This window comes from Aspergillus oryzae, chromosome 4 (genome assembly GCF_000184455.2).
Source record: "Aspergillus oryzae RIB40 DNA, chromosome 4".
Lineage (NCBI taxonomy): Eukaryota > Fungi > Ascomycota > Eurotiomycetes > Eurotiales > Aspergillaceae > Aspergillus > Aspergillus oryzae.
In genome coordinates, this window is record NC_036438.1 from 1,070,640 (window position 1) to 1,093,202 (window position 22,563).

The window sequence follows — 22,563 nt, forward strand, 5'->3', positions numbered from 1 at the left end:
AGTAATGCAGGAATTGAAGGCTACCGCTGGTGCCGCTAGGCTATGAAACAAGTAACCACGCGGTGCACACTACTATATGTACTTCATAACAGTTGCCAGGGAGCTTAGCTCACCAACAAAAGGACTTCGTGGGGCAGCAGCAGGCAGTTTCAGCCTTCGTTCGATGCCTCGAGACGAAGTAAAAAGAATGTATGCAAAAATATTGCGGTGAGCCGGGATCGAACCGGCGACCTTTAGATAACCCTTATGGGTCTATCTGATCGAAGTAAACTTCAGTCTAACGCTCTCCCAACTGAGCTATCCCCGCAGTTGACAAAGTTTGGCCTTAGAAAGGTGTTATACAAAGCCTATTAATAGAAAAAAAAGCCTTACTAGCATGTGATAACTACCGCGGATAGTTGATTACCATACTTCCGAGGCTTTGGAAGACATCGGTTATTCTTTGGGGGAATGAACTTCAAGAAGAGAGATTCTAGATGTAGTACATAACTCTTTCAACAGCCAACCTGTTTCAAGTACATACCCAGTGATATACCGCCGCCATGACGACCCTTTTTACTGTTCCAATTTCCTCTACTGGCGGAAGCTTCGTCTGCTCCAACCCCACAGCCTCGGAGAAGGAGAAGAATATTTACCTACTCACATTTACATCCCCGAAGGATAACAGACTTACCCCGACATTCATAGATGCCTTTATACTTGCATTGGATATTATCGAGCACAGATACCCCAAGGGAGTGGTGATTACCACCAGTGGCATTCCCAAGTTCTATAGCAATGGATTAGATCTCGAGCTTGCTCTCAGCACGGAGGGCTTCTTGGACAAGTGGTTGTGGAAACTGTTCCGCCGATTCCTGACGTTAGTTATGGGTCTAGATGGCCTCGCTGTTTCTTCCTTGACTGAATACCATGCTAACCGTCGCAGATTTCCCATGCCTACTATTTGCCTCTTGAACGGACACGCTTTTGCTGGCGGCCTCATGCTGGCCATGTATCATGACTATCGAATCCAGAACCCCTCCAAGGGCCTTCTCTGCATCAACGAATTGGAATTTGGAGTCCCGCTCCAATCGCCCATGATGAGCATCTTCCGAGAGAAGTTGACGCCCTCTTCTTTTCGGGACCTTATCCTCGAAGCTAAACGGTTTGGAGGTCCTGAGTCCGTCAAGGCCGGTCTTGTAGATGGTGTGGGCGGGCTGGAAGAGGTTTTGACGCTTATCCGGGAGCGTGGGCTGCAGAAGAAAGCGGCCACTGGTATTTATGGGACCATGAAAGAGGAAATGTACCGTCATTCGCTGGATATCCTGGATGGCCATACTGCCAATCTGGCTTGGAGGGAACAGTTGGAGGACAAGAAGGACCAGGCGCAAAGGGATGGTCTGAAAGCTGTCGAGGCGTTTGAGAAGCAGAGGAATGCGAAGCTTTGAATCTGCTTTACTGTCATTCGGTTGGCTTGCATAGAGCATGTTGCCAGTATATAGCTCATTTGTATTTATGTTCAGGGCTCTAACTATTGTTAGAATTCAATTGTATACATCTCCTCCGTTCGAATATTTGACACACAGGGTGTCACTATTCACAGAAAAGCCCCGTGTCTTGGCAACGGTGTATAGGTAGGTTATGTTTCCCATGCCTACAAGTAAAAATGCCCACAGAGCATTGATCTTTTGTGCATGTTCTGGCCAAGCGATGCATCTACCTTCACAGTTTTCATTCTCAGGACCTGCATGATGTATTGGTGGATCACCACGTGAGGCTGTGGTAGTTGGGTGAAGAGCACAGCCTCTTTGCCACGGCATTGTTAGGGTTGAGCCATGCCAACGCATATTTATAGTATTAGGCATAGTGATTTGGCAATTGGTGACAGGGACCTAATAGTGCCTAATGGAATTCTCTCTTGCTAGTAACTTCTATTTATTTTTAAGGTGGTTACCGGCCTCTTTGACTGCACACAAGTGACGATACTGCTCAATAAAAGAATTTAATTAACGGGACTTTTTATTTATATCCGCATTTCTTTGTCCCGCCATTGGTGTCTTATAAAAATAGCTGCCTGGGCGTTTCTTTCCCAATAACTATTGACAGGCTATATCACGTGACGGTTTCCCCGACAGAACCGAAACAACCGTAATTCCAAAGGCGGGCGGCGATTCATCACACCCTGTCAGCTTCACGCCAGTAACGTTTCCCACCCTCTCCTTACATCCATCATCCACCCAACTTCCAAGAACCCGAGCTGTTCATCCGAGGCTCTCATCGCTCCCCGTTCGCGTATACTACGGCTTTGATTTCTCGTCTCTCGCAGCCCCGTGAAAGGAGAATCCAGCAGACTCCGCCTTTCTCCCGCTAGGCATCTGGTGATCCACCAGGTTCCCCGATCTCAGTTCTGAACGCCTCGCATTCACCGCATCAAACAACCATGTCTGAACAACCTTACGACCCCTATATCCCTTCGGGCTCTACCACCAACGCCCCAGCTGGGGCCAGTGCCGCGCAGAATGGCGATCCCAGGACAAGGGAAATCGACAAGGTATGTTGATTAGCCGTCCCTGCCACACCCATCGCGAAACCCTTCTCTTTAGTGGTATGAGATGTGAATCGCTGTCTATGCTCAAGTCTCTTTCCCGGACTTGCATTTACATCTATCGCATACAGCATCCACCCATGATATTCGGTGTTACACTTAATTTTACCGGAATGGAACATCATAGAAACTCATGCTAACTTTAATTTCCCGCCGTAACAGAAAATCCAGGAGACTGTGGATACCATGCGGTCGAATATCTTCAAGGTTTCCGAACGTGGTGAACGTCTAGACTCTTTACAAGATAAGACTGATAACCTGGCCGTATCGGCTCAGGGTTTCCGCAGGGGTGCAAACCGCGTACGGAAGCAAATGTGGTGGAAAGACATGAAGATGCGCGTATGCTTGGTGATTTGTGTCATCCTCTTGCTTGTGGTTATTATTGTGCCTGCCGGTAAGCCCTACCTTTCGTCCTCCCACCCGGTGGATTTGCTGCACAGAAAATATGACTGAATGCGCTAACTTCTGTATGTTTAGTTGTCGCTACTAAGCATTAACGAACGCAGTGACGGTCACGTTTGTCTTGGGAATGGATGTTTTTTTCAGCTGGTTTATCTGTATTTGAGACGGTGAAGCTTCGATTTCAGCCACTAATACCTCCTGTTTTTCTCGGGCGTCCGCCATGTTCTCACGACTAAACTCTTGTCTCTATACGCCATTGACGCTATGAGCCGATTGAACATCGGACGAGGCCATGCCCTATGATACGTCGACGGTGAAGATGTAAATGATACTCTGCTGTTTTGTCGTGCTCGAGTACCCGAGCGCGATTTTTGTTTTTTCCTTTTGTTTTTTCTTATGTGAACTTTTCCTTTGTGTCGTTCCCTAGCCTTTAATGAACAACCCTCTGTGTATTTCGTCTCATACCCATGGATTCATTACGTCGTAACGGCTCGCGTATCTTGGTTATTGCAGCACAAGTCATGAAGTAAAGACAAAAATATATTTGCTATCGGTTACTAGTGATGTTTAGGGTATATACTGCTCCCGTGGGTACGGAGTGCAAGGATTAAATAGTTTGAAGCTGGGTCTTCGGAGCCAAACTTGCAGGTCATTGACCTATTGACATGGGAGGAGTGGATCAGGCTGCTTAGGCTGTTTTGGTATATTAGGTAAACGATCAGATAACGAAGGACCCAGTGCACTACGGAGTGACACCTCAAGATGGTATCTAAATAGAGCTCCATTTTGGGAGGAAAGAGCGACTGCTATTCGCTGTGAGACGTGAAGAACCGAGCTGTAAAACACCGAGGCGAGATCTGATAATCCTAATAAAATTGGCTGGTGCTAACTAATTGAGGAGAGATCCACGGGAACCTGCAATATCATCATTTTTATTACGTGGGATGGAGACCGTTGGGGCCCAAAAAAAGAGTGAGATAGAACCTTTCTCTGATTCATTGCCATTTTCGTTTCTCTGAGTCACTCCGCTCACATAATAATCATCGGCTCCGAAAGTCGCAAGTCAATTCAATTCAGGTACCGGTGCTAGTTAGTATTGAGTTGCCGATCGATCAATTTTCTCTTCCTCCCTGCTTACACACTCTCTCCTCTCCCACCGGGTTCTGCTCATTTATTACTCTCTTCTCCTTCAGTGGTTATTGCAAACCCCTCAGTTTCAGTACTGGCGTTCCCCTGTCCGGGTTTTTGGGCAGGAAAAATCTCGCGATTGAGGGAAATACCAGGTTGTGACGAAGGCTAAAATAAAATACGCTAGTGAGTGACCGCCCCCGAAAATGAAGGGACCCAAAGAAGCAAAAAAGCCACTCCGAGCGCGGATGGTTGACGATAATCCCATACATTCATTTCTTGGAACTTGGGGTGCGGCAAATTCCTGAGAGCCCGCAGCACCTCCACTTTTACTTTCTTTTTTCCCTCACTACTTATTACTCATAACGCCAGCCTTGTCTTTTGTCTTCTCGAAACACTGACCTTCTCGCTCCCCTTCCCCTTCCAGACTCCCAGACGTAGGCCTTGAAGCTGCCGCATGCTGGTTGGCAAGATGTTCTCCCTTCGCACCGCCGTGCGGAGAGCTTCAACCAGCAAGCCCCTCCGAGCCTTCTCCGCACCGCACGCCATTTCGTCCGCAAGACTAGGCGCTCGTAACTCCCTGAAGGCTTCCGCCGTTCCGTTGCTGCAGGGTCGTCATTATTCCCGCGCCACTGACCCCCAGCTTTCGTCGACCCGCTCTACGGTCGTTCAGCTGCTGAGCAACATCGGCTCGAAGCGTGAGGTTCAGCAATATCTCTCTCACTTTACGTCGGTTTCCTCCCAGCAGTTCGCTGTCATCAAGGTCGGCGGTGCCATCATCACCGAACACCTCCAGACTCTTTCCTCCGCTCTCGCTTTCCTGAACCATGTCGGACTCTACCCGATCGTCGTCCACGGTGCCGGACCTCAGCTGAATCGCATGTTGGAAGACGCCGGTGTGGAGCCGCAGTTCGAGGATGGTATCCGTGTGACTGATGGCAAGACCCTGGCTCTTGCTAGGAAGCTCTTCTTGGAGGAGAATCTGAAGCTGACCGAAGAATTGGAACGCATGGGAGTGAGAGCCCGCCCTCTCACTGCAGGTGTTTTCTCGGCCGACTACCTCGACAAGGAGAAGTATAACCTGGTTGGCAAGATCAATGGTGTCAACAAGAAGCCAATTGAGTCTGCTATCGAATCTGGCTGTCTCCCTATCCTGACCTCCATGGCCGAGACCCCAGATGGCCAGGTTCTGAATGTCAACGCCGATGTCGCTGCCGGTGAGTTGGCGCGTGCACTCCAGCCGCTCAAGATTGTCTACCTTGCTGAAAAGGGTGGTCTCTTCAACGGTGACACGGGCGAGAAGATTTCGGTAATCAACCTCGACGAGGAGTACGACCACTTGATGACCCAGTGGTGGGTGCGTCACGGCACCCGTCTGAAGATTAAGGAGATGAAGGAGCTTCTCAGTGATCTTCCTCGCACCTCGAGCGTTGCCATTATTCACCCTGCCGATCTGCAGAAGGAGCTTTTCACGGACTCTGGTGCGGGTACGTTGATCCGCAGGGGCAACAAGGTGCACATCAAGACTTCTATCTCGGAGTTTGAGGACCTGGACAAGCTGAAGGATGTCTTGATTCGCGACAGGGAAGGTTTGGATGCCCGTGCTACCGTGGAGCGCTACGTGGAAGGATTGAAGGAGCGTGACTTCAAGGTGTACTTCGATGAGCCCATGGAGGCCTTGGCCGTTGTCTTGCCTCCCCAGCAGGATGCTTCTTCTCCCTTGGCTCACTTGGCTACTTTCACCATTACCAAGTCGGGATGGCTGACTAACGTGGCTGACAATGTTTTTGCCTCGATTAAGAAGGATTTCCCCAAGCTTGTCTGGACTGTTAAGGAGGACGATGAGAACCTGACCTGGTTCTTCGACAAGGCCGATGGAAGCCTGAGCCGTGAGGGAGAGGTTCTCTTCTGGTACGGCATTGAAAGCGGTGAAGAGGTCAAGCAGTTGGTCCAGGAGTTCAATCAACATGGCCGCCAGATGTTCGGTGACATCAACCTCGAGTCGAGGTTGCACCGCGCTGCCGAGGCCGCCACCAACATTGGTAAGGGTTTTGGTGCCAGCGGTGCTTCCGCTGAGCAGAAGCGTGCATTCTCATCCACCAGCAATGCTCTGCGGTCTTCTCGGTTTGGACGCCCTTCGGTTTTCAACAGGAACTCGGCTCGGGCTTACTCCACGACTAACCCTAACCCACCCCTTGGCGAGAAGAACATGTCTAACACCCAGCCGTCTAAGGTTGCTCTCATCGGAGCCCGTGGCTACACTGGCCAGGCCTTGATTAACCTGCTTAATGCCCACCCCCACATGGATCTGCGCCACGTTTCTTCTCGCGAGCTGGCTGGCAAGAAGTTGCAAGGTTATGATAAGAGGGAGATCATCTACGAGAACCTTAGCCCCGAGGATGTCAAGCGCATGTCTGCAAATGGCGATGTTGACTGCTGGGTTATGGCTCTGCCTAACGGTGTCTGCAAGCCGTTCGTCGAGGCTGTCGACCAAGGCTCGGAGAAGGGTAATGTTATTGTTGATTTGAGTGCCGACTACCGTTTCGATAGCACCTGGACCTACGGTCTGCCTGAGTTGGTCTCTCGTTCTAAAATCGCCCAGGCATCCAGAATTGCCAACCCTGGTTGCTACGCGACAGCGGCCCAGATTGCTATTGCTCCCCTCGTCCCTCACCTCGGTGGACAGCCTACCGTTTTCGGTGTTTCCGGGTACTCGGGTGCTGGTACCAAGCCAAGCCCTAAGAACGACGTGGAGAACCTTACCAACAACATCATCCCTTACAGCCTGACTGATCACATCCATGAGAAGGAGATCAGCTCCCAGCTTGGCACCAGCATTGCATTCATTCCTCATGTTGCTGTTTGGTTCCAGGGTATTCATGTATGTTCACTTATCACCCTTCTTCTCCCCCTGTTGTCTTCAATTGTTAGTCAATAGCAGAACTAACACCCTCTAGCAAACCATCAGCATCCCTCTCAAGGAGGAAATGTCCTCCCGTGATATCCGCAACATCTACCAGGAACGTTATGCTGGTGAGAAGCTTGTGAAGATTATCGGCGAGCCCCCGGTGGTGAAGAACATTGCTGGTCGCCATGGTGTTGATGTTGGTGGATTCGCTGTTCACTCTAGTGGCAAGCGCGCAGTGGTGTGTGCTACCATTGACAACCTGCTGAAGGGCGCAGCCACCCAGTGCCTCCGTAAGTTTTGCCATTTGCCTGCCATCATTAATTCGTGCCGTGCTAACCACTGGCAGAAAACATGAACCTCGCTCTCGGATATGGCGAGTACCAGGGTATCCCTCTGGAGTAAACAATCTTCAGTATACTCATCTCTATAACCTCAATATAGCGGAAGTGTAGATATATGAACTATTTCGTGGACGGTGGTTTTCGTTTCTTGAATTGAACAATGGTGTCATCTTTCTCGCGTGTCTCATACCCCGGGTGTCTCTCATCGGTTGCTATGGGTCGGTGATACTCCGCAAAGGGTCTCTTGCCTCAATCTCCATAGCCAACCTAATCATGCCTTATGTTTTCTTGAATACTTGGTTTCCCACTCATAGATGTCTCGGTTTTGTTCTCTCAACTTTCATGGAGAAGGAATACTATATCGTGCCTGCAAAGGGGATCGGTGCTTATGGAAAGCAAAGAATAGAAGGAGGATTAAAAAAGCAACTCGTCCTATAATCCTTCGGTGTATCGGCTCATGTATCGTCGCTTCTTTCCTTTCTTCTTTCGGTGCTCCTGATACGGATATAAGGGTGTGATCTGTAAATCGTTTGTGGTATGTATAGTACTGATCTTTCGTTCTTATTCAAAGTGATTGGGTTGTATAATTCAGACTTTCTATCAAGCTCTGGCATGAATACTTTGGTGGTCATGTGTTCAGGGAACGTTGGCAGCCTCAGGATCCATTAAGGACAATGTCGTTCTCAGGACCTGTATAGTTCCCCAAGCTTATGCTTGGAATCCATCATTTTCTCTCCACAACCTTACCACTTCCCCTCGACCTCATTCAAGAAGTATAACCCCAACGTTTGCAATCTAAGGATTTCTTTCATTTCGCGATTTTATCCCAAGTATTGATGTGAGACAACTACATATTGACTTCGTGAGTGATGAATCCAGAATCCTATCTGACTCAACTAGTCGAGAGCATTTTTATCTCATAGTACAGGCTGGGTATCATCGGACCCTAGCCTACTGAAGAAGACTCGGATATAAGGCGCACTCCCCGAATCTCACGCTTCTGCGCGGCTCGATAAGGTATCGATCACGTTCGGCGCGATAAACGCGTGGTATTGCGATAGCCAAAGTTGAGTCTGAGAAGAAACTCTGGACTAGCACTTATATTACGACTCTGGTTCCACAAGATAGTGGGAGTTCAAAATGTTTTACAGTCATGAAAGTAAGTAGCGCCGTTTGTGATTCACCCCGCTGGGCGGTTTGCATTCACTACATGGCTTTGAGATCTTCAGAGCAGCATCGACCTTTTACTGACATATCGCTTCGTTTCAGTGCTCACGTCGCCCGACCATGGGGTCGCCACGATATGGTATACAAACTTTCCTGTTTAAAGCCGCCTATACCATTAAGCATTGACTGAGAGCATAGCATATTGAGCAAAAGAGGTTCATCTTGTCATTGGCTGACACTATTCTGCTTATAGGCTGGTCGCAACCCTGGGGTCGAGGTCCATTAGCAAAAAGCTCAATAGAAAGGCTATATTGGATGTCGACGTTCCGAAAGCTTGTCATGTTATAATGGACCCGGAGGCGCCAATGGCGCTGAGGCTTCAGGGCAATCTGCTGTACGGTTCCTAGTCAACATAAGGCATCAGCCTAGTAGCTGACAATTGTTATAGCTATGGAGTCTCACGAGTGTACAGCCAACAGTGTGGCTATGCTCTTACGGATGTCCAAGCAATGCACGATAAAATGCGGACACTGCTGAAAGTTCTACCCGGGGGTGGGCTTGATCCAACTGCTGGAAAGTCTAGGTACGTTATCCAGGGAAATGGATTGTCAGCTGAGAACTATTTCAAGGCACACACTAAGGTGATGGCATCTTAGGCCCGATCAGCTTATCCTACCTTACGACCCGTCCTTCTTGCCAGAGAGCGATCTTCCCGGGATGGGAATGGATCTTTCTAGACTTTGCCTGCCCTTTGATACTGCTACAAGTCAGCATTCCGACCTCCTATGGCCGAACACCCCAGACCTCAGCCAGTCTGCTCTTTCAGGGAGCCCTGGTCTACGATTTAGTTTCTCATTCGATAATATGATACTGAAGGATGGTGGTGGAATTGACTCCGAAACCAATGTACCCAGCTCTGTCCAAAGAAGTATCGATCTGGGCGGCCTCGCAGCTACAACCTTCGCTGAGGAAGGTGGTATCCTTCTTCAGCCTGACTTTGAGTTTGACGAGGATGGCAATCTCATCGAGCTTGGAGAGGCGCATCACCAAACGGCAAAGGGAAGAATGAGTCGACGCGCCAGTGAAGCACCACTCCAGAGTGAAGCGGCAAATATTGGTTTGTATGATCCCACATTTGACTATCAGGTAAGGTCTACTAGGTTCAGAGATGAGCATTTTCTGACCTTATTTACTTAGTCGATGCCCATCGATGAAAGAATAGAGACCACCATCAAGCATCAGGATGGTAGGCCAGTCCATGCCAGTCGAGCTACTAGAAGACGCCGCAGTGAGTCTGAATCAACCGACGAGCTTAACCTTATTACAGATGAGGCCGTGGCGGCTATGCCCCAGAAACGGCGAGCCCCTAGATTACAAACATTAGATGACCGAACTGCCTTGAGAAACACAGATCTGGGTAATATGAACAGCGACTATGTGCAGAACATGGCTATAGCTTCGAAGCAGAAACGGCAGAATAAGCTTCCAACGCAAGCAAAAAAGAATGCCATCTACTGGGTTTTCGGCCAAGGAATTGGTTCAGTTGGGATTGGCTTGGGTGCATCCCAAGTACCACATCCTTTGCAGCAGTTCTCGGGAGAAGAACTCTATGCTGCCCTAAACCCAACTGTAAGACATAAAGGGCGCAAGCGGAGTCGTCTTCCTAGTGATGAGAGTGAAGACTCTGATGTGCGCCGTGTCCGTGCCAGAGAAGAATATGAAGAACAAGTCGGTCGAGGTGGGGTAGTGGATGGACATGACATTTGGCAAGATGTATGCCACTACCCTTGTTCATATGGTTGAATTGGATGTTTCTAACGGAGAATGTGCAGGTTGAAATTGGTCGCCATGCGCCGTCCGTCTTTCGCGATGACAACTCATTCTCATCTCAGATGCCATGGAATATCACAGCATCTGTTCAGAGCTCTCAGCACGGGTCATCTGCTGCAAGTGGCCTCCGGGGAGTAGCAAATGTGAGCGATCCTTCGGCTTCACGAGGCAGGGACACCACTGCATCTCACCTGGTGGGACGCGGACGGTCACGCAACCGTCTAACTAGCGCAAGTCCCCTTGCCGGCAGAGGTTTCCCCTTCGACGCAGAGGCCTTCGACCGCTTGGTGCTACCCGGAGATGATGACATGGACGTCATGAGTGACTTTGACCTAAGTCAATATCTACAGACTGAACCATTCAGCGCTGGCCATGGACACACTGGAGATGACGCTAACGCAATCACGTACCGTGGTCGGGTGACCCTTCAAGATCGCCTATCAAAGTGCAGCCTGGACCAAGAAAGCCTGAACTTCCTCGGGTTTCTAACAAGGAAGCTCGAGGCCATGCTCGTGGAACATGTTGGAGCAACGGATGAAGACGGTTTCATCAACTCACCAGCCACTTTTTATGGCAGCAAAGTAATTGGTTTTTCAGCACTTTTGCCACCGTCAGAAACCTCCCCTTCTGTAGCCACTCAGGGTTTGATGCATATACTTACACTTGCAACTAAAGGTTTCTTATCGGTCCGCCAGGAGGATTATGAAGACCGGAGCACTCGGTATCATGTTCGATATGAGTTTGGAGAGATCTTTCTACAGCTGTCAGAGATGTAATCCTACGATCGACATCGTGTTCGACTTTGATTTTACAATTGGATTTCGGAAACACTCACGGATACCCACCTGCACCTTATTATCGGTTATTTCCTGGCTGATAAAGCAGCAATTGACTTCGAGTCAACAATTGGGTTTCTGAAATGGAAGCCACAATGGCAGCATCTCATGAAATGATTTCCTCGCGGTATTGTCTCTACTATTTTGCAATTTTTCTCGCTTTTCTTTTTCTTCTTCTGATATATTCCATTTATCCCCGGACTCGTTCATAACCACACACCTAAATCTTCTTCAATTTCTGTAATATTATCTGCCAAGTTGACGCCATTCTATCATAGCCTTCTCGATGTCTCACGTTCATTTTCCTACCTATGCATAAAATGTACACATCGACAAGCACATACTCAGATACAAAAGTTTTGCTTTCTCACTGTCTCCTTGTTTTATGTCTCTAACCCTATCTACCATACAGAGATGTACAAAAAAGCGCAATGACAATTTCTAGCAATCCAAATAGGATCAAATAAGAGAGAAAGCCTAAAATAAGATCACGGTGTTATCAAATAGGGATATGGCTGTGTTGCTATTATACGGCATATATATCTTTCTCCCGGTGCGTAATGAAACAGGGTTAATAAGTATTGACGAGACAACCGACGATATGCGTTTCCCCTCCAATCACTGTCCTGCAAGCAAGGAAGCCGTTAGACAGAGGCGTGAGCCACAGCTACCTACAAGATTAATTTCCCTAATTGCGCTATTCTGGTCATGGATGTACGCCGACCCTATGAGCCAGCAAAGCAACACTAGGTGCACGTTACAATCACCAGGATTTATTATTAACCCGGGATCACACTACTGCAAGTAATGTTTGTATTTTTAGAAAGATTAATACGTTAAGCTTTTCGGAAGGACTTGAGAAGGTCGTTGTATTGGACATGATCATTAGGACGCGGGGAAGGTTGCGGCAAGGACCGGTGTCCACTAGCATTGGATAGACGTAGGTAATAGGTATGGTCAAGTCCACCCTAAAAATAGCAGGAGTCCAAATTCGAACGATAGCAATTGCCGTTCTGACAGGGAAAGGGTCGGCTGATGGAGAAAAGCCCCGCCATATCCCAGTTCTGTGTTCTGCACACTAACCAACATCGGCAGTCATTTAAGCGCCCGACCTGCCCACCGACCGATATAATTAGATCCTAAGATTATTCGGAGATTTACATGCAGGAAGCCTCACGAATCAGCTCATCGGATTTCCTGCCACATCTAGCGCCCCGGCACATTGTGTTAGATCCGGTTTCAATCGTTAGATACGCCAATCACGTTCGAACGAGGACCGGTATGCTGCAGCAATAGCCGCCCGCCCACTCCCTGTCCTTTACATAGTACAACGTCAGACTAGTGATCTTGGTCCAGTTGAAGGATTGCAGTCAGCGCATTCTAAACACCAATCACGAAGCTTCATCTAATATACTTTCTGTTGGCGGCTTCTGGGACGATCTCACTCGATGATGTTTATAGATACTACACTTCGAGTTTCGAATTCTGGATGGTTGCCTGTATGACTTGTGCATACTGTTACACCGACGGCAAACATGAGCATAACGTTATATATGAGCGCCCTCGACTTTGCAAACAAAATCCAAATTGTCTGATCTTCATTTCCTAATAGCATCCGTCTTGATACCCTCTCCACTCAACGTGAATGTCAACTGTCTAGGGCTGGCCCTTTTTTTCCCTACCCCCCTTCTCATCGAACTACTTTATCAGCCACGAGGAGACTCCTCGGTCTACCCTACTGCCTACCAACTGGCCTTTGAAAAGCCTGTCCTGTCCTTTCGAATCTTGTTCAACTACCATCCACACAGTTTTATCTCACGCTTATACATTCGTTTTACATATAAAACTACTGGCATCGTGGCCGCTGGCTGGCTAAAGCGTCTGAAATGCGTTCAACATTTGTATTCATTGCCTGTATAACGGCATACTCTTTTGCGGCACCGGCATTCTTCGACAATGCATACAACTTCTCAAACGACCTATCTGAGTGCCTGGGGAGAGTGAGCAAGCATATCGAGCACTCCAAGGACATACTCAACACGGCCACGTGCGACACATCCAGCGTTGAACTGCCGGCACAGGCGTCCGGGTTACCCTCTCCCTCAGATCAGAAGCTTCTATACGTCGCACTTGGGCGCGGTACACAGGTAAATGAGATTCAACTTTAACCTGCGGGTCACACCGAAGCTAACATCAGACAGAACTATACCTGTGCGACACCATCTTCAAACTCGACGCCTGTAGCTATTGGCGCTGTTGCAAACCTCTACAACGCTACTTGCATCGCAGGAAGCTTCTCGGATATGATTAACATGCTACCGAATATAGCATACAGGATACCCATGCCAAGCAGTGAATCCGATCGCCTTCCACCGGCAAACCTTGATCTGATGGGCCACCACTTCTTTGACGGCTCAACCCCCGTGTTTAACCTTGACACCACGACAACACACCAGTATGGCATTGCACGAACAAAGAAAGAGGCGCAGGTTGACGCGCCGTCGAATGCCATTCAAGGGAACAACGGGGCCGTTGCATGGCTTTATCTCTCAGCCACGAGTGGCTCGGTAGGGGACTATTCCGGCGTATACCGGGTTGACACTGCTGCGGGATCGCCGCCGAAGACATGTAAGGACATGCCATCGGAGTTTACTGTTGATTATGCTGCAAACTACTACTTTTATGGAAAACGGTGATTGCTGGGATTTGATAATGTATATAATTGGGGGTTGAAATGCTGTATGATTTGCCATGACCTAGTCGCGAGATTATAAAGTCAGAAGAATACGTATAAGTTTCCTATGGCCGAATTCTGAGCATACCTGTAGTGACCGTCACCGTCAATGTCTCCACGGTTCTCCCCAAGATCCAATTGGCGCAGGGCTTGTACGAATCAGGTGATCTCGCTATCTATCCACTCCACGTGACTTGGAGTTCCCACGACAGAGAGGTCGGGGTCTAGTCCCCATGAGGACTAGCGCATTCTGATTTTCAAAGTTCCGACGGTCACTCAAGAAAAATCTCGACCGCAACAACGACGAGCAGCACGGCCTCGACCGATTACTGAAAGCAAGTGCAAGTGCGATAATTCTGCACCAGCTGCTTCGAAAGGTCCAGTGACACTTGCGATTTACAACTTCGCCCATATCGAGCGGACTTAATTTCTTCCTTCCGGGAAAAATTTCTTCTGCTCTCGTTGCTAATACAGCAACCCCATTCGAGACCTATTCAACCTCATTCTAAAGTCGATCTTATTCGATTCATATAACACAATGGGCTTCGGTGCTCCTCGCGGACGTGGTGGACCCCCTGGTGGACGTGGTGGACGTGGTGGATTCGGCGGTGGCCGTGGTGGTGGCAGAGGTTTGTTCACGATCAGTTCCATCTGGGACAGCAAGCAGACACCTTGAAGCTCAGCATTCGCCCTCCATTTGGCCTCGAAATCTGTCCCTTAAACCATTGTCAGATCTCTTTCGCCATGGAGGGTGATATCTGCGACAGTTGCTCGAACTGCTGTGCCCTTGAGGAGAATGGTGTGGCTAATACGATCTCTTTACGATGATCTACAGGCGGACTCGGAAGTGCTTCTCGTGGCCGTGGTGGACCCCGCGGTGGAGGTCGTGGTGGACGTGGCGGCCCTCCTGGACGTGGTGGTCGCGGTGGCCGTGGTGGCGCTCGCGGCGGTGCTAAGGGTGGTGCTAAGGGTGGTGCCAAGGTCGTCATTGTAAGTGCTTCATAGTCCGCAGTGTTACAAGGATCTCAGCAGCTGACTTCGGTCATCTTTAGGAACCCCACCGTCATGCCGGTATCTTCGTCGCTCGTGGCGGTAAGGAAGATTTGCTCGTCACTAAGAACCTGACCCCCGGAGAGGCTGTCTACGGCGAGAAGCGCATTGCTGTTGAAACCCCTACTGAGGATGGTACCACTACCAAGACCGAGTACCGTGTCTGGAACCCTTTCCGTTCCAAGCTTGCTGCCGGTGTCTTGGGTGGTCTCGATGATATCTACATGAAGCCTGGCTCTAAGGTTCTGTACCTTGGTTCTGCCAGCGGTACCTCCGTCAGTCACGTTGCTGATATTGTTGGACCTACTGGTAACGTCTACGCCGTCGAGTTCTCTCACCGTTCTGGTCGTGACCTGATCGGCATGGCCACCCACCGTACCAACGTCGTCCCCATTGTTGATGACGCACGTCACCCCCTCCGTTACCGTATGCTGGTACCTATGGTTGACGTTATCTTCGCCGATGTTGCCCAGCCCGACCAGGCTCGTATTGTTGGCCTGAACGCTCACATGTTCCTCAAGGAGGGTGGTGGTGTCATCGTCTCCGTCAAGGCCAACTGTATCGACAGTACCGCCAAGCCTGAGGTTGTTTTCACCCGCGAAGTCCAGAAGATGAGAGAGGAGAGGATCAAGCCCAAGGAGCAGTTGACTCTGGAGCCTTTCGAACGTGATCACTGTATCGTTGCTGGTATCTACAAGCGTTCTGCATAAAAGAAAATGGGGGTCTGGTCTCTTTTCATGTCTTAATCATTTATGCTTTTTTTCTGGCGTCAAGTGTTCTGTGATATGCTGAAATGTTTCTCTTTGCTATCTCGAGGTTTCTTCTGAATGTACTTTTTGAGTCAGAAAATATTCATGTTCCGATTTCGATTACTATATTGTGCTCAGTATGGGATCTAGCTGGCTGTTTGGGAAGGAATAGAGAACTATACGTTTGCTACTTACCTAGATTTCATGCTGCCATCTTCTAGACGGTACCTCGGGTTGATTGTGCCATAATCATGGGAGGGCGTGCCGTCTTCCGTTATGTTCACTTCTGTAGAAGGTCCACCGCGTCTTGGTGAAACAGAAGAAGAGAGACGAATTGTCTGAAGCCCACATTGTCACCCAAAGAACTCGATGCCTAGGTAATTTCCATGCCAGCAGCATATGAAGTGGACTACGTTGTGGTTTCTCGGACTTTCGCCGTTGGTCCGGCCCTGCTTCTATAGAGTTTTCGATCCTTGAGCGGTTCGGTAATCGGATTACTCTCCGACTACGACCGCAGGCCTTTTGTTCACTTCGGAATTGCTGCGTAGTACAGCCTTTCGTAACTGACACCATCATGATTATGGGGGCTTGCAGAGACCGAGAGCGGGGATCATCCCACGCTGAGAATTACTTTCTCCCTCTGACCCCGCAGTATCTTGACAACTGGGATAATTGCTATTTAAGTCACGGTAATATTCTCATCGGATTTCAGGCAGTCTCGTGAGAAACTATATATACCCCACGAATTGTATCCTGTGCTTACGTCTACCTTGATCTCTTTCAAATCATTACGAGAATAAAAGACCAACTTTGGAAGTTAGTCTTATAGACCAACATGTCGATTATCATTACCGGCGCAAACGGCTACGTGGGCCAGGAATTGGCTTCCGCCCTCCTTTCGAGCTCCCCTGATATTACTGTAACGCTCACAGACATTGTCACACCGGCCATTCCCGCTGCTGCCGCTGCTCAACATACGTCGCGAGTGAAATGTGTACAAGCGGACCTCACCTCGCCGAAGGTGGTTGACGAGATGTTCACCGAGTCTCACCGTTTCGACACCGTCTACCTGCTACACGGAATCATGTCCAGCGGCTCCGAAGCGAACTTCGAGCTGGGCATGCGGGTCAACCTCGATGCCACCCGATATATCCTAGACCGACTTCGGGCCGTTATGCCCGGAGTGAAAGTGGTATTTACATCCAGCTTGGCGGTTTATGGTCTTGCCCCTGCTGGGTTCGTCATCGATGAAACAAACTTCCCTCCTGTGCCGTCGTCCTCCTACGGATCGCAGAAACTCATCATCGAGACATTGTTGAACGATTACTCGAGGAGGGGCTTTTTGGATGGTAGAGCAGTGCGTCTCCCAACGGTCACTGTTCGAGCTGGCCAGCCCACGCAGGCTGCGAGCAGCTTTGCAAGTGATATTATCCGGGAGCCGTTTAACGGGAAGAAGGCGATTCTTCCGGTCAGTAAGGAAACGGAGATGTGGATCTGTTCCCCTTATACGGTGGTGAAGAATCTCTTGCATGCTAAGGATATTCCGAAGGAGGCCTTTGGGGAGTCGAGGTCTGTTAATCTCCCCGGATTGAAGGTTAGTATTCAGGAAATGCTGGATGCGCTGGAGGAGATTGGTGGTAAGGAACGAAGAGCATTGGTGGAGGAGAAGTACGATGCCGCTATTGATAAGATTGTGCAAACGTGGACACCTAATTTCAAGACGGATCGTGCGATCAAATTGGGATTTGCGGAGGATGTTCCTATGATTGAGAATATCAGGCAATATGCGAGTCGGTTTGCGTGAGGCTGCTGTTGTGTGTGTTGTTGTAAAGTTAGTATGAGCGAGAATATGAATATTTCTTCTTTTCCTTGAATAGAAAAACAAGGGGAGTTATAAGAATATCTTGTATGCCATCAAGATCAGTGTAAAAAATGTTCGTTGAAGAGAAGAACTTCATGTTCAACCATCGCTTGTCGCGGTTCAATGGCCGAATCGAGCGTTAGGGAACAGTCGGGATCGAAAACAGTGGTTTGGAAAAGCGGGTCATGTGATTGGCTGACGGGCTGGCGAACAATTTGACTCCCGAACTTCAACCTCTCATCTCCAGGGCTGACCGTCTTTACAGCCGTTGCACCTTTACTCCATCCCTCCCCTTCCCTCCACATCCACCTTAATTCTTGTCACAATGGCCTCCCGGCGCCTAGCATTTAATTTCAACCAGGCTCTCCGGAGCCGGGCTGCTCTGAAGTCCATCCAGCCCGTCAAGCGAGGCTTCTCTTCCCCGGTTACCCTCCCATCCACCACCCAGTCGACCACCCTCTCCAACGGCTTCACGGTACGGAAATCAAGTATGCTCAATCGCTTCGCAAGATCACTAACTGGTCTCAGATCGCCACTGAGTACTCCCCATGGGCCCAGACCTCGACTGTTGGCGTGTGGATCGATGCCGGCAGCAGGGCAGAGACTGACAAGACCAACGGAACCGCGCACTTCCTTGAGCACCTTGCTTTCAAGGTATTTCTTTCGCCCAATCCTAAGCAGTGGACATGTTTCTAACAGTTTTCCAGGGCACCAACAAGCGCAGCCAGCACCAATTGGAGCTTGAGATCGAGAACATGGGCGCTCACTTGAACGCCTACACATCGGTACGACCCGGGATTATGATAAGAGTCCAGAATTGGCTCGGAAACTAACTAGGCACCCAGAGAGAAAACACCGTTTACTACGCCAAGTCCTTCAACAACGATGTTCCCAAGGCCGTTGATATCCTCGCCGACATCCTTCAGAACTCCAAGCTCGAGCCTGGTGCTATTGAGCGTGAGAGGGACGTGATCCTCCGTGAGCAGGAGGAGGTTGACAAGCAGTTCGAGGAGGTTGTCTTCGACCACCTTCACGCCACCGCTTACCAGAACCAGCCCCTTGGTCGCACCATCCTCGGCCCCAAGGAGAACATCCAGACCATCTCCCGCGACAACCTGGTTGACTACATCAAGACCAACTACACTGCTGACCGCATGGTCCTTGTTGGTGCCGGTGGTATTCCTCACGAGCAGCTTGTCCGCCTCGCCGAGGAGCACTTCGGCAGCCTCCCCAGCAAGCCCCCTACCTCTGCTGCTCTCGCCCTCACCGCTGAGCAGAAGCGCACCCCCGAGTTCATTGGATCCGAAGTGAGACTCCGTGATGACACCATCCCCACTGCTCACATTGCCCTCGCCGTTGAGGGTGTCAGCTGGAAGGACGATGACTACTTCACTGCCCTCGTCGCCCAGGCCATTGTTGGCAACTGGGACCGTGCCATGGGCAACTCTCCCTACCTCGGTAGCAAGCTCAGCTCCCTCGTTGAGCACCACGGCCTTGCCAACAGCTTCATGAGCTTCTCCACCAGCTACAGCGACACTGGGTAAGTATATATCTCGCTGAGTCTGCAGCCTCGCTGTTTGATTGCATTGCTGACGATGAGCTCTTAGTCTCTGGGGTATCTACCTCGTGTCTGAGAACCTGACCGCCCTCGACGACCTCACTCACTTCGCCATGCGTGAGTGGTCTCGCCTGTGCTTCAACGTCACCTCTGCCGAGGTTGAGCGTGCCAAGGCTCAGCTCAAGGCTTCCATCCTCCTCTCCCTTGACGGCACCACCGCCGTCGCCGAAGACATTGGTCGCCAAATCATCACCACTGGCCGCCGCCTCTCCCCCGAGGACATTGAGCGCACAATCGGTCAGATCAGCGAGAAGGATGTCATGGACTTTGCCAACCGCCGCATCTGGGATCAGGACGTCGCTGTCAGCGCCTTCGGCAGCGTTGAGGGTCTCCTCGACTACAACCGTATCCGCGCGGACACCAGCCGTAACACCCTGTAAATGCTAGGTTAGCAGGATTTGCGTGTCTCAGAGTTATGGCCATTGTTCCGTTTGATTTGGTGATTAATAGATAGATGAGGTGGTAGTCGCCGAGGTAGCGTGTTTTGTACAGTACACAACTGTCACTGATATACTTAAAACTGTATTTCTTTTGTTCACGAGTTATCTGGTCCATTGTACTTTGTGTATATGGTAGTGTGTAGAGAATGTCAGTAGAACCTTTTCGTAAAACCTGCGGCTAGCCTATGGACAGAAGTAGCATGTTTGCTAACACTTACTCTAGTAACCTACAACGGAACACCATACAAGCCTCCGCTATTACTAGTATTGAACGAACAGAGACTAGATTGAAACCCTATACTAGTAACCCATCAATCAATCCCTCGTCTCATTATTCACCATTACCACCATAGGAATATATCAACAAAAGAAAAGAAACCTAACGAAAGAGAAGTCCAAGTCATAGGAGAATCAAAACACACCCATTCCCAAGCCTAAAACCAAGAGCCAACAACACATCAGAAAACAGGAAAAGAAAAGAAAAGAATTTAGATAAGAGAATGACAGAAACCTTGCATCTCCAAGCAAGAACCCTCTTCACAACAAAACCAAATCCCCAGACCACAGAATCCAGAATAAATTCAAATCACTGAGGCGCATAAGCCATACCCGCCGGTGCCTGATACCCCGTCTGCAGGCGTTCACTCTGCGCTTCAATCTCTTTCTCCTGCTGCACGATCACGCAGCACGGACACCAGTACGACGAGCAGCAGTCGCTGACACCGGAGCCCTCGATGCCGAAGCGTTGGCGGATCTCCCCGCGGCGAATCATGAGGAGAACCCAGTGGAAACCTACTTGGGCTGTTAGGTAGTAGAGACAGCACTGTTTTTTTGTTAGTTGTTGTTTCTGGGGCTTGGGTGGCTGGTATGGTGGTGGTGGGATGGGGGTGGAGCTATGTCTGTATGTATCTTTGTAGGTACGTACATTTCCGTTCATATAACTATATTCTTTAAGTTGGGGGTCTTCGAGTCGAGATTGTGTTTTACCGAAGAGACAGCAGGGGAGACAACAGCCCCAGAAGCCTGGGTTCGGTATACGTTAGCTTTCGTTATGTATTGTATAAGTAGTAGGGGTATTATCTGGGGGAGAGCATACAGGTCCCTGCGGGAGAGCAGCAGTCCCAGAAGCCGTTGGACCATTCATTTTGCTGTTGGACGGCGGGGGATTCGGATTCTGGGACACCCATTTTTCTTGATTTTTGGGTTTTGGTGGTTGGTGTAGTTGTAGGTGTAGTTGACTGTGTGAGTATGTGAGGTCGTTGTAGGAAGGTATCGTTGGGAGTATATAAACGAGTGTCGAGGGTAGAAATGAAAGAATGGGGCTATGGGATTTAATAAGGACTAGGAATTACTTAAAGACTTTATATACTCTGCTGCTCCTTGCCATTTTGGCTAGAAAAAAAAGGAAATAAAAAAAAAAAGCACGGACATCGTTGTTGATGTACCCATTTCACAAGCCTTAAAGGTTGAAATTAACAGAGTCCTATTAATTGTGGACCTTCTCTAGGCAAACAGGCAGGGCCGTTTGGATCGACATGGCTTTGGACGGTTTGAGAATCGTCTCATTTCCACAAAGACACTCTTCTACATAATTATCACTTGGGAAAAAGGCACATGAAATTGTGAAAGAGTTAAGCACTTGAAGGTGAAACCGTGAAAGACCCGAGACGGAACCCTTAAGGGTCACGGAGAGAATAATGAAGATTGGCACAGGGTCTTGCTTGGATTGCGATAGAGGAACGCTGATCCTCGTGTCTTGTCCTTGGCCTCTACTTAACGTTCTGAGAGGTTCAGCTTGGGTCCATCGAAGCCACGGATTGCTGTTTAGCCCCTTTTGTAAAGTTGAAATACGAGCCTCACCGGGTCGATCAGTTGATATTGGGTTACTAGTTTGGTGAGTTCGGGTTGTTGGCTCGTGTTTTACGAACAGATCGAGTTTTAATTCTCTTAACCTTCTCTTATTGTCACTAATTTGTTTCTGTTATCCCTGAAAGCTTGGCTTGGAATATAAAGGATGGATCGTAGTACAGGCAGCCATGCAGCCGAGTTTGCATCACTAATAGAATGCAACCTAACTATCGCTAAGAATAACAAACTCATTAGATAAGATTGTGGACCGTTCAATGGGCCATGATTGGGGAATCAAGGATCAGTGTCGTTCCCCTTGCAGTAGACTAAGCTTGTTAATACTTGAGAGCTGGTGTCTCCCTTCGAAAAGTTTTCCTCTCTCTTTTTCTTTCCATGTTTTGAGCCTCTATGTAGGGGACGTTTCGTGCCTGGCAGCTTGCCTGTAGGGCACACTGTGTGGTTAAGGAGAGTGCTAGTGCCTGCCGGGTGGGTACTCGCTTGGCAATCTTAAGAAACATTAATCAATTTAGAGTGTGCTGCCTAGACCTGGAGGGCCACCTGCCCTTTTCCCTTGATCATTCTATCTGGACTTGTTTCACTTGAGAGATACCGAAAGAGACTGCCGGCTGAATGCTGTCAACCGGATTATATTCGGAATGGGAGCCTTTAGAGAGATACTCCACTGCTGTAGAGAGAAAATTCTGTTTATCCCGCAGAGCACCATCTTCCTTGAAAGGATATATATCAAGTGGCGCACTTTGAATATGTAGCCTGTACTATTACCAATATTTGATTGAACCAAATAGTGGCTGGTAATTCGTATATCGTTGCTGATTGGTACCTCGTCAGCCTCCTTGTGCCCGATTCGTGACTCCCCGGGCGTGCAACTGCCATTCGCTTTAGATGGATGTTTCGATCTAACCCCGAGCGCAGCGGACGGTCGATGATTTCTGGACTGATAGTTTCCAGCCTTTGACTTGCAATGTGATTTTACTAAAGAGATAAGTAGTCAGGAGTAAGGGAGCGGAAATTGCAGTCTGAATGACTCATTGTCTGCTACACATAGA

The 22,563-nt window shown here is 49.2% G+C and overlaps 9 protein-coding genes and 1 non-coding gene across 10 annotated transcripts; 8 read left to right on the forward strand and 2 right to left on the reverse strand.

The window, feature by feature from the left end:
• Nucleotides 1-203: 203 nt before the first annotated feature.
• On the reverse strand, nt 204-307 carry AO090012t00013. Its single transcript has one exon. It is a non-coding gene; the product is annotated as a tRNA-Phe (tRNA).
• A 235-nt stretch (nt 308-542) lies between these two features.
• AO090012000429 (enoyl-CoA hydratase/isomerase family protein) lies at nt 543-1,427 on the forward strand (the record flags this gene model as incomplete). Its single annotated transcript, XM_001727394.3, has 2 exons — nt 543-859; nt 926-1,427. 2 exons carry the CDS (start codon nt 543-545, stop codon nt 1,425-1,427), a joined length of 819 nt encoding a protein of 272 aa, XP_001727446.1.
• Nucleotides 1,428-2,419: 992 nt separating this feature from the next.
• Nucleotides 2,420-4,750, forward strand: AO090012000430 (SNAP receptor SNC2; the record flags this gene model as incomplete). The annotated part of the gene is made up of 3 exons (XM_023236474.1): nt 2,420-2,530; nt 2,747-2,978; nt 4,725-4,750. The coding sequence occupies 3 exons, from the start codon at nt 2,420-2,422 to the stop codon at nt 4,748-4,750; spliced, it is 369 nt and encodes a 122-aa protein (XP_023091397.1).
• A 4,497-nt stretch (nt 4,751-9,247) lies between these two features.
• AO090012000431 (uncharacterized protein) lies at nt 9,248-9,744 on the forward strand (the record flags this gene model as incomplete). Its single annotated transcript, XM_023236475.1, has 2 exons — nt 9,248-9,647; nt 9,728-9,744. The coding sequence occupies 2 exons, from the start codon at nt 9,248-9,250 to the stop codon at nt 9,742-9,744; spliced, it is 417 nt and encodes a 138-aa protein (XP_023091398.1).
• A 130-nt stretch (nt 9,745-9,874) lies between these two features.
• On the forward strand, nt 9,875-11,136 carry AO090012000432 (uncharacterized protein; the record flags this gene model as incomplete). The annotated part of the gene is made up of 2 exons (XM_001727397.3): nt 9,875-10,303; nt 10,363-11,136. The coding sequence occupies 2 exons, from the start codon at nt 9,875-9,877 to the stop codon at nt 11,134-11,136; spliced, it is 1,203 nt and encodes a 400-aa protein (XP_001727449.3).
• A 1,946-nt stretch (nt 11,137-13,082) lies between these two features.
• AO090012000433 (uncharacterized protein) lies at nt 13,083-14,316 on the forward strand (the record flags this gene model as incomplete). Its single annotated transcript, XM_023236476.1, has 2 exons — nt 13,083-13,343; nt 14,194-14,316. The coding sequence occupies 2 exons, from the start codon at nt 13,083-13,085 to the stop codon at nt 14,314-14,316; spliced, it is 384 nt and encodes a 127-aa protein (XP_023091399.1).
• A 152-nt stretch (nt 14,317-14,468) lies between these two features.
• Nucleotides 14,469-15,690, forward strand: AO090012000434 (rRNA methyltransferase NOP1; the record flags this gene model as incomplete). Its single annotated transcript, XM_001727399.3, has 3 exons — nt 14,469-14,559; nt 14,766-14,920; nt 14,983-15,690. 3 exons carry the CDS (start codon nt 14,469-14,471, stop codon nt 15,688-15,690), a joined length of 954 nt encoding a protein of 317 aa, XP_001727451.1.
• An 874-nt stretch (nt 15,691-16,564) lies between these two features.
• On the forward strand, nt 16,565-17,533 carry AO090012000435 (SDR family oxidoreductase; the record flags this gene model as incomplete). The annotated part of the gene is made up of 1 exon (XM_001727400.3): nt 16,565-17,533. The coding sequence occupies one exon, from the start codon at nt 16,565-16,567 to the stop codon at nt 17,531-17,533; it is 969 nt and encodes a 322-aa protein (XP_001727452.1).
• Nucleotides 17,534-17,915: 382 nt separating this feature from the next.
• Nucleotides 17,916-19,588, forward strand: AO090012000436 (mitochondrial processing peptidase; the record flags this gene model as incomplete). The annotated part of the gene is made up of 5 exons (XM_001727401.3): nt 17,916-18,065; nt 18,119-18,244; nt 18,298-18,375; nt 18,436-19,130; nt 19,198-19,588. The coding sequence occupies 5 exons, from the start codon at nt 17,916-17,918 to the stop codon at nt 19,586-19,588; spliced, it is 1,440 nt and encodes a 479-aa protein (XP_001727453.1).
• A 646-nt stretch (nt 19,589-20,234) lies between these two features.
• On the reverse strand, nt 20,235-21,035 carry AO090012000437 (PLAC8 family protein; the record flags this gene model as incomplete). Its single annotated transcript, XM_023236477.1, has 4 exons — nt 20,235-20,471; nt 20,636-20,691; nt 20,745-20,970; nt 21,018-21,035. 4 exons carry the CDS (start codon nt 21,033-21,035, stop codon nt 20,235-20,237), a joined length of 537 nt encoding a protein of 178 aa, XP_023091400.1.
• Between the last annotated feature and the right edge of the window lie 1,528 nt (nt 21,036-22,563).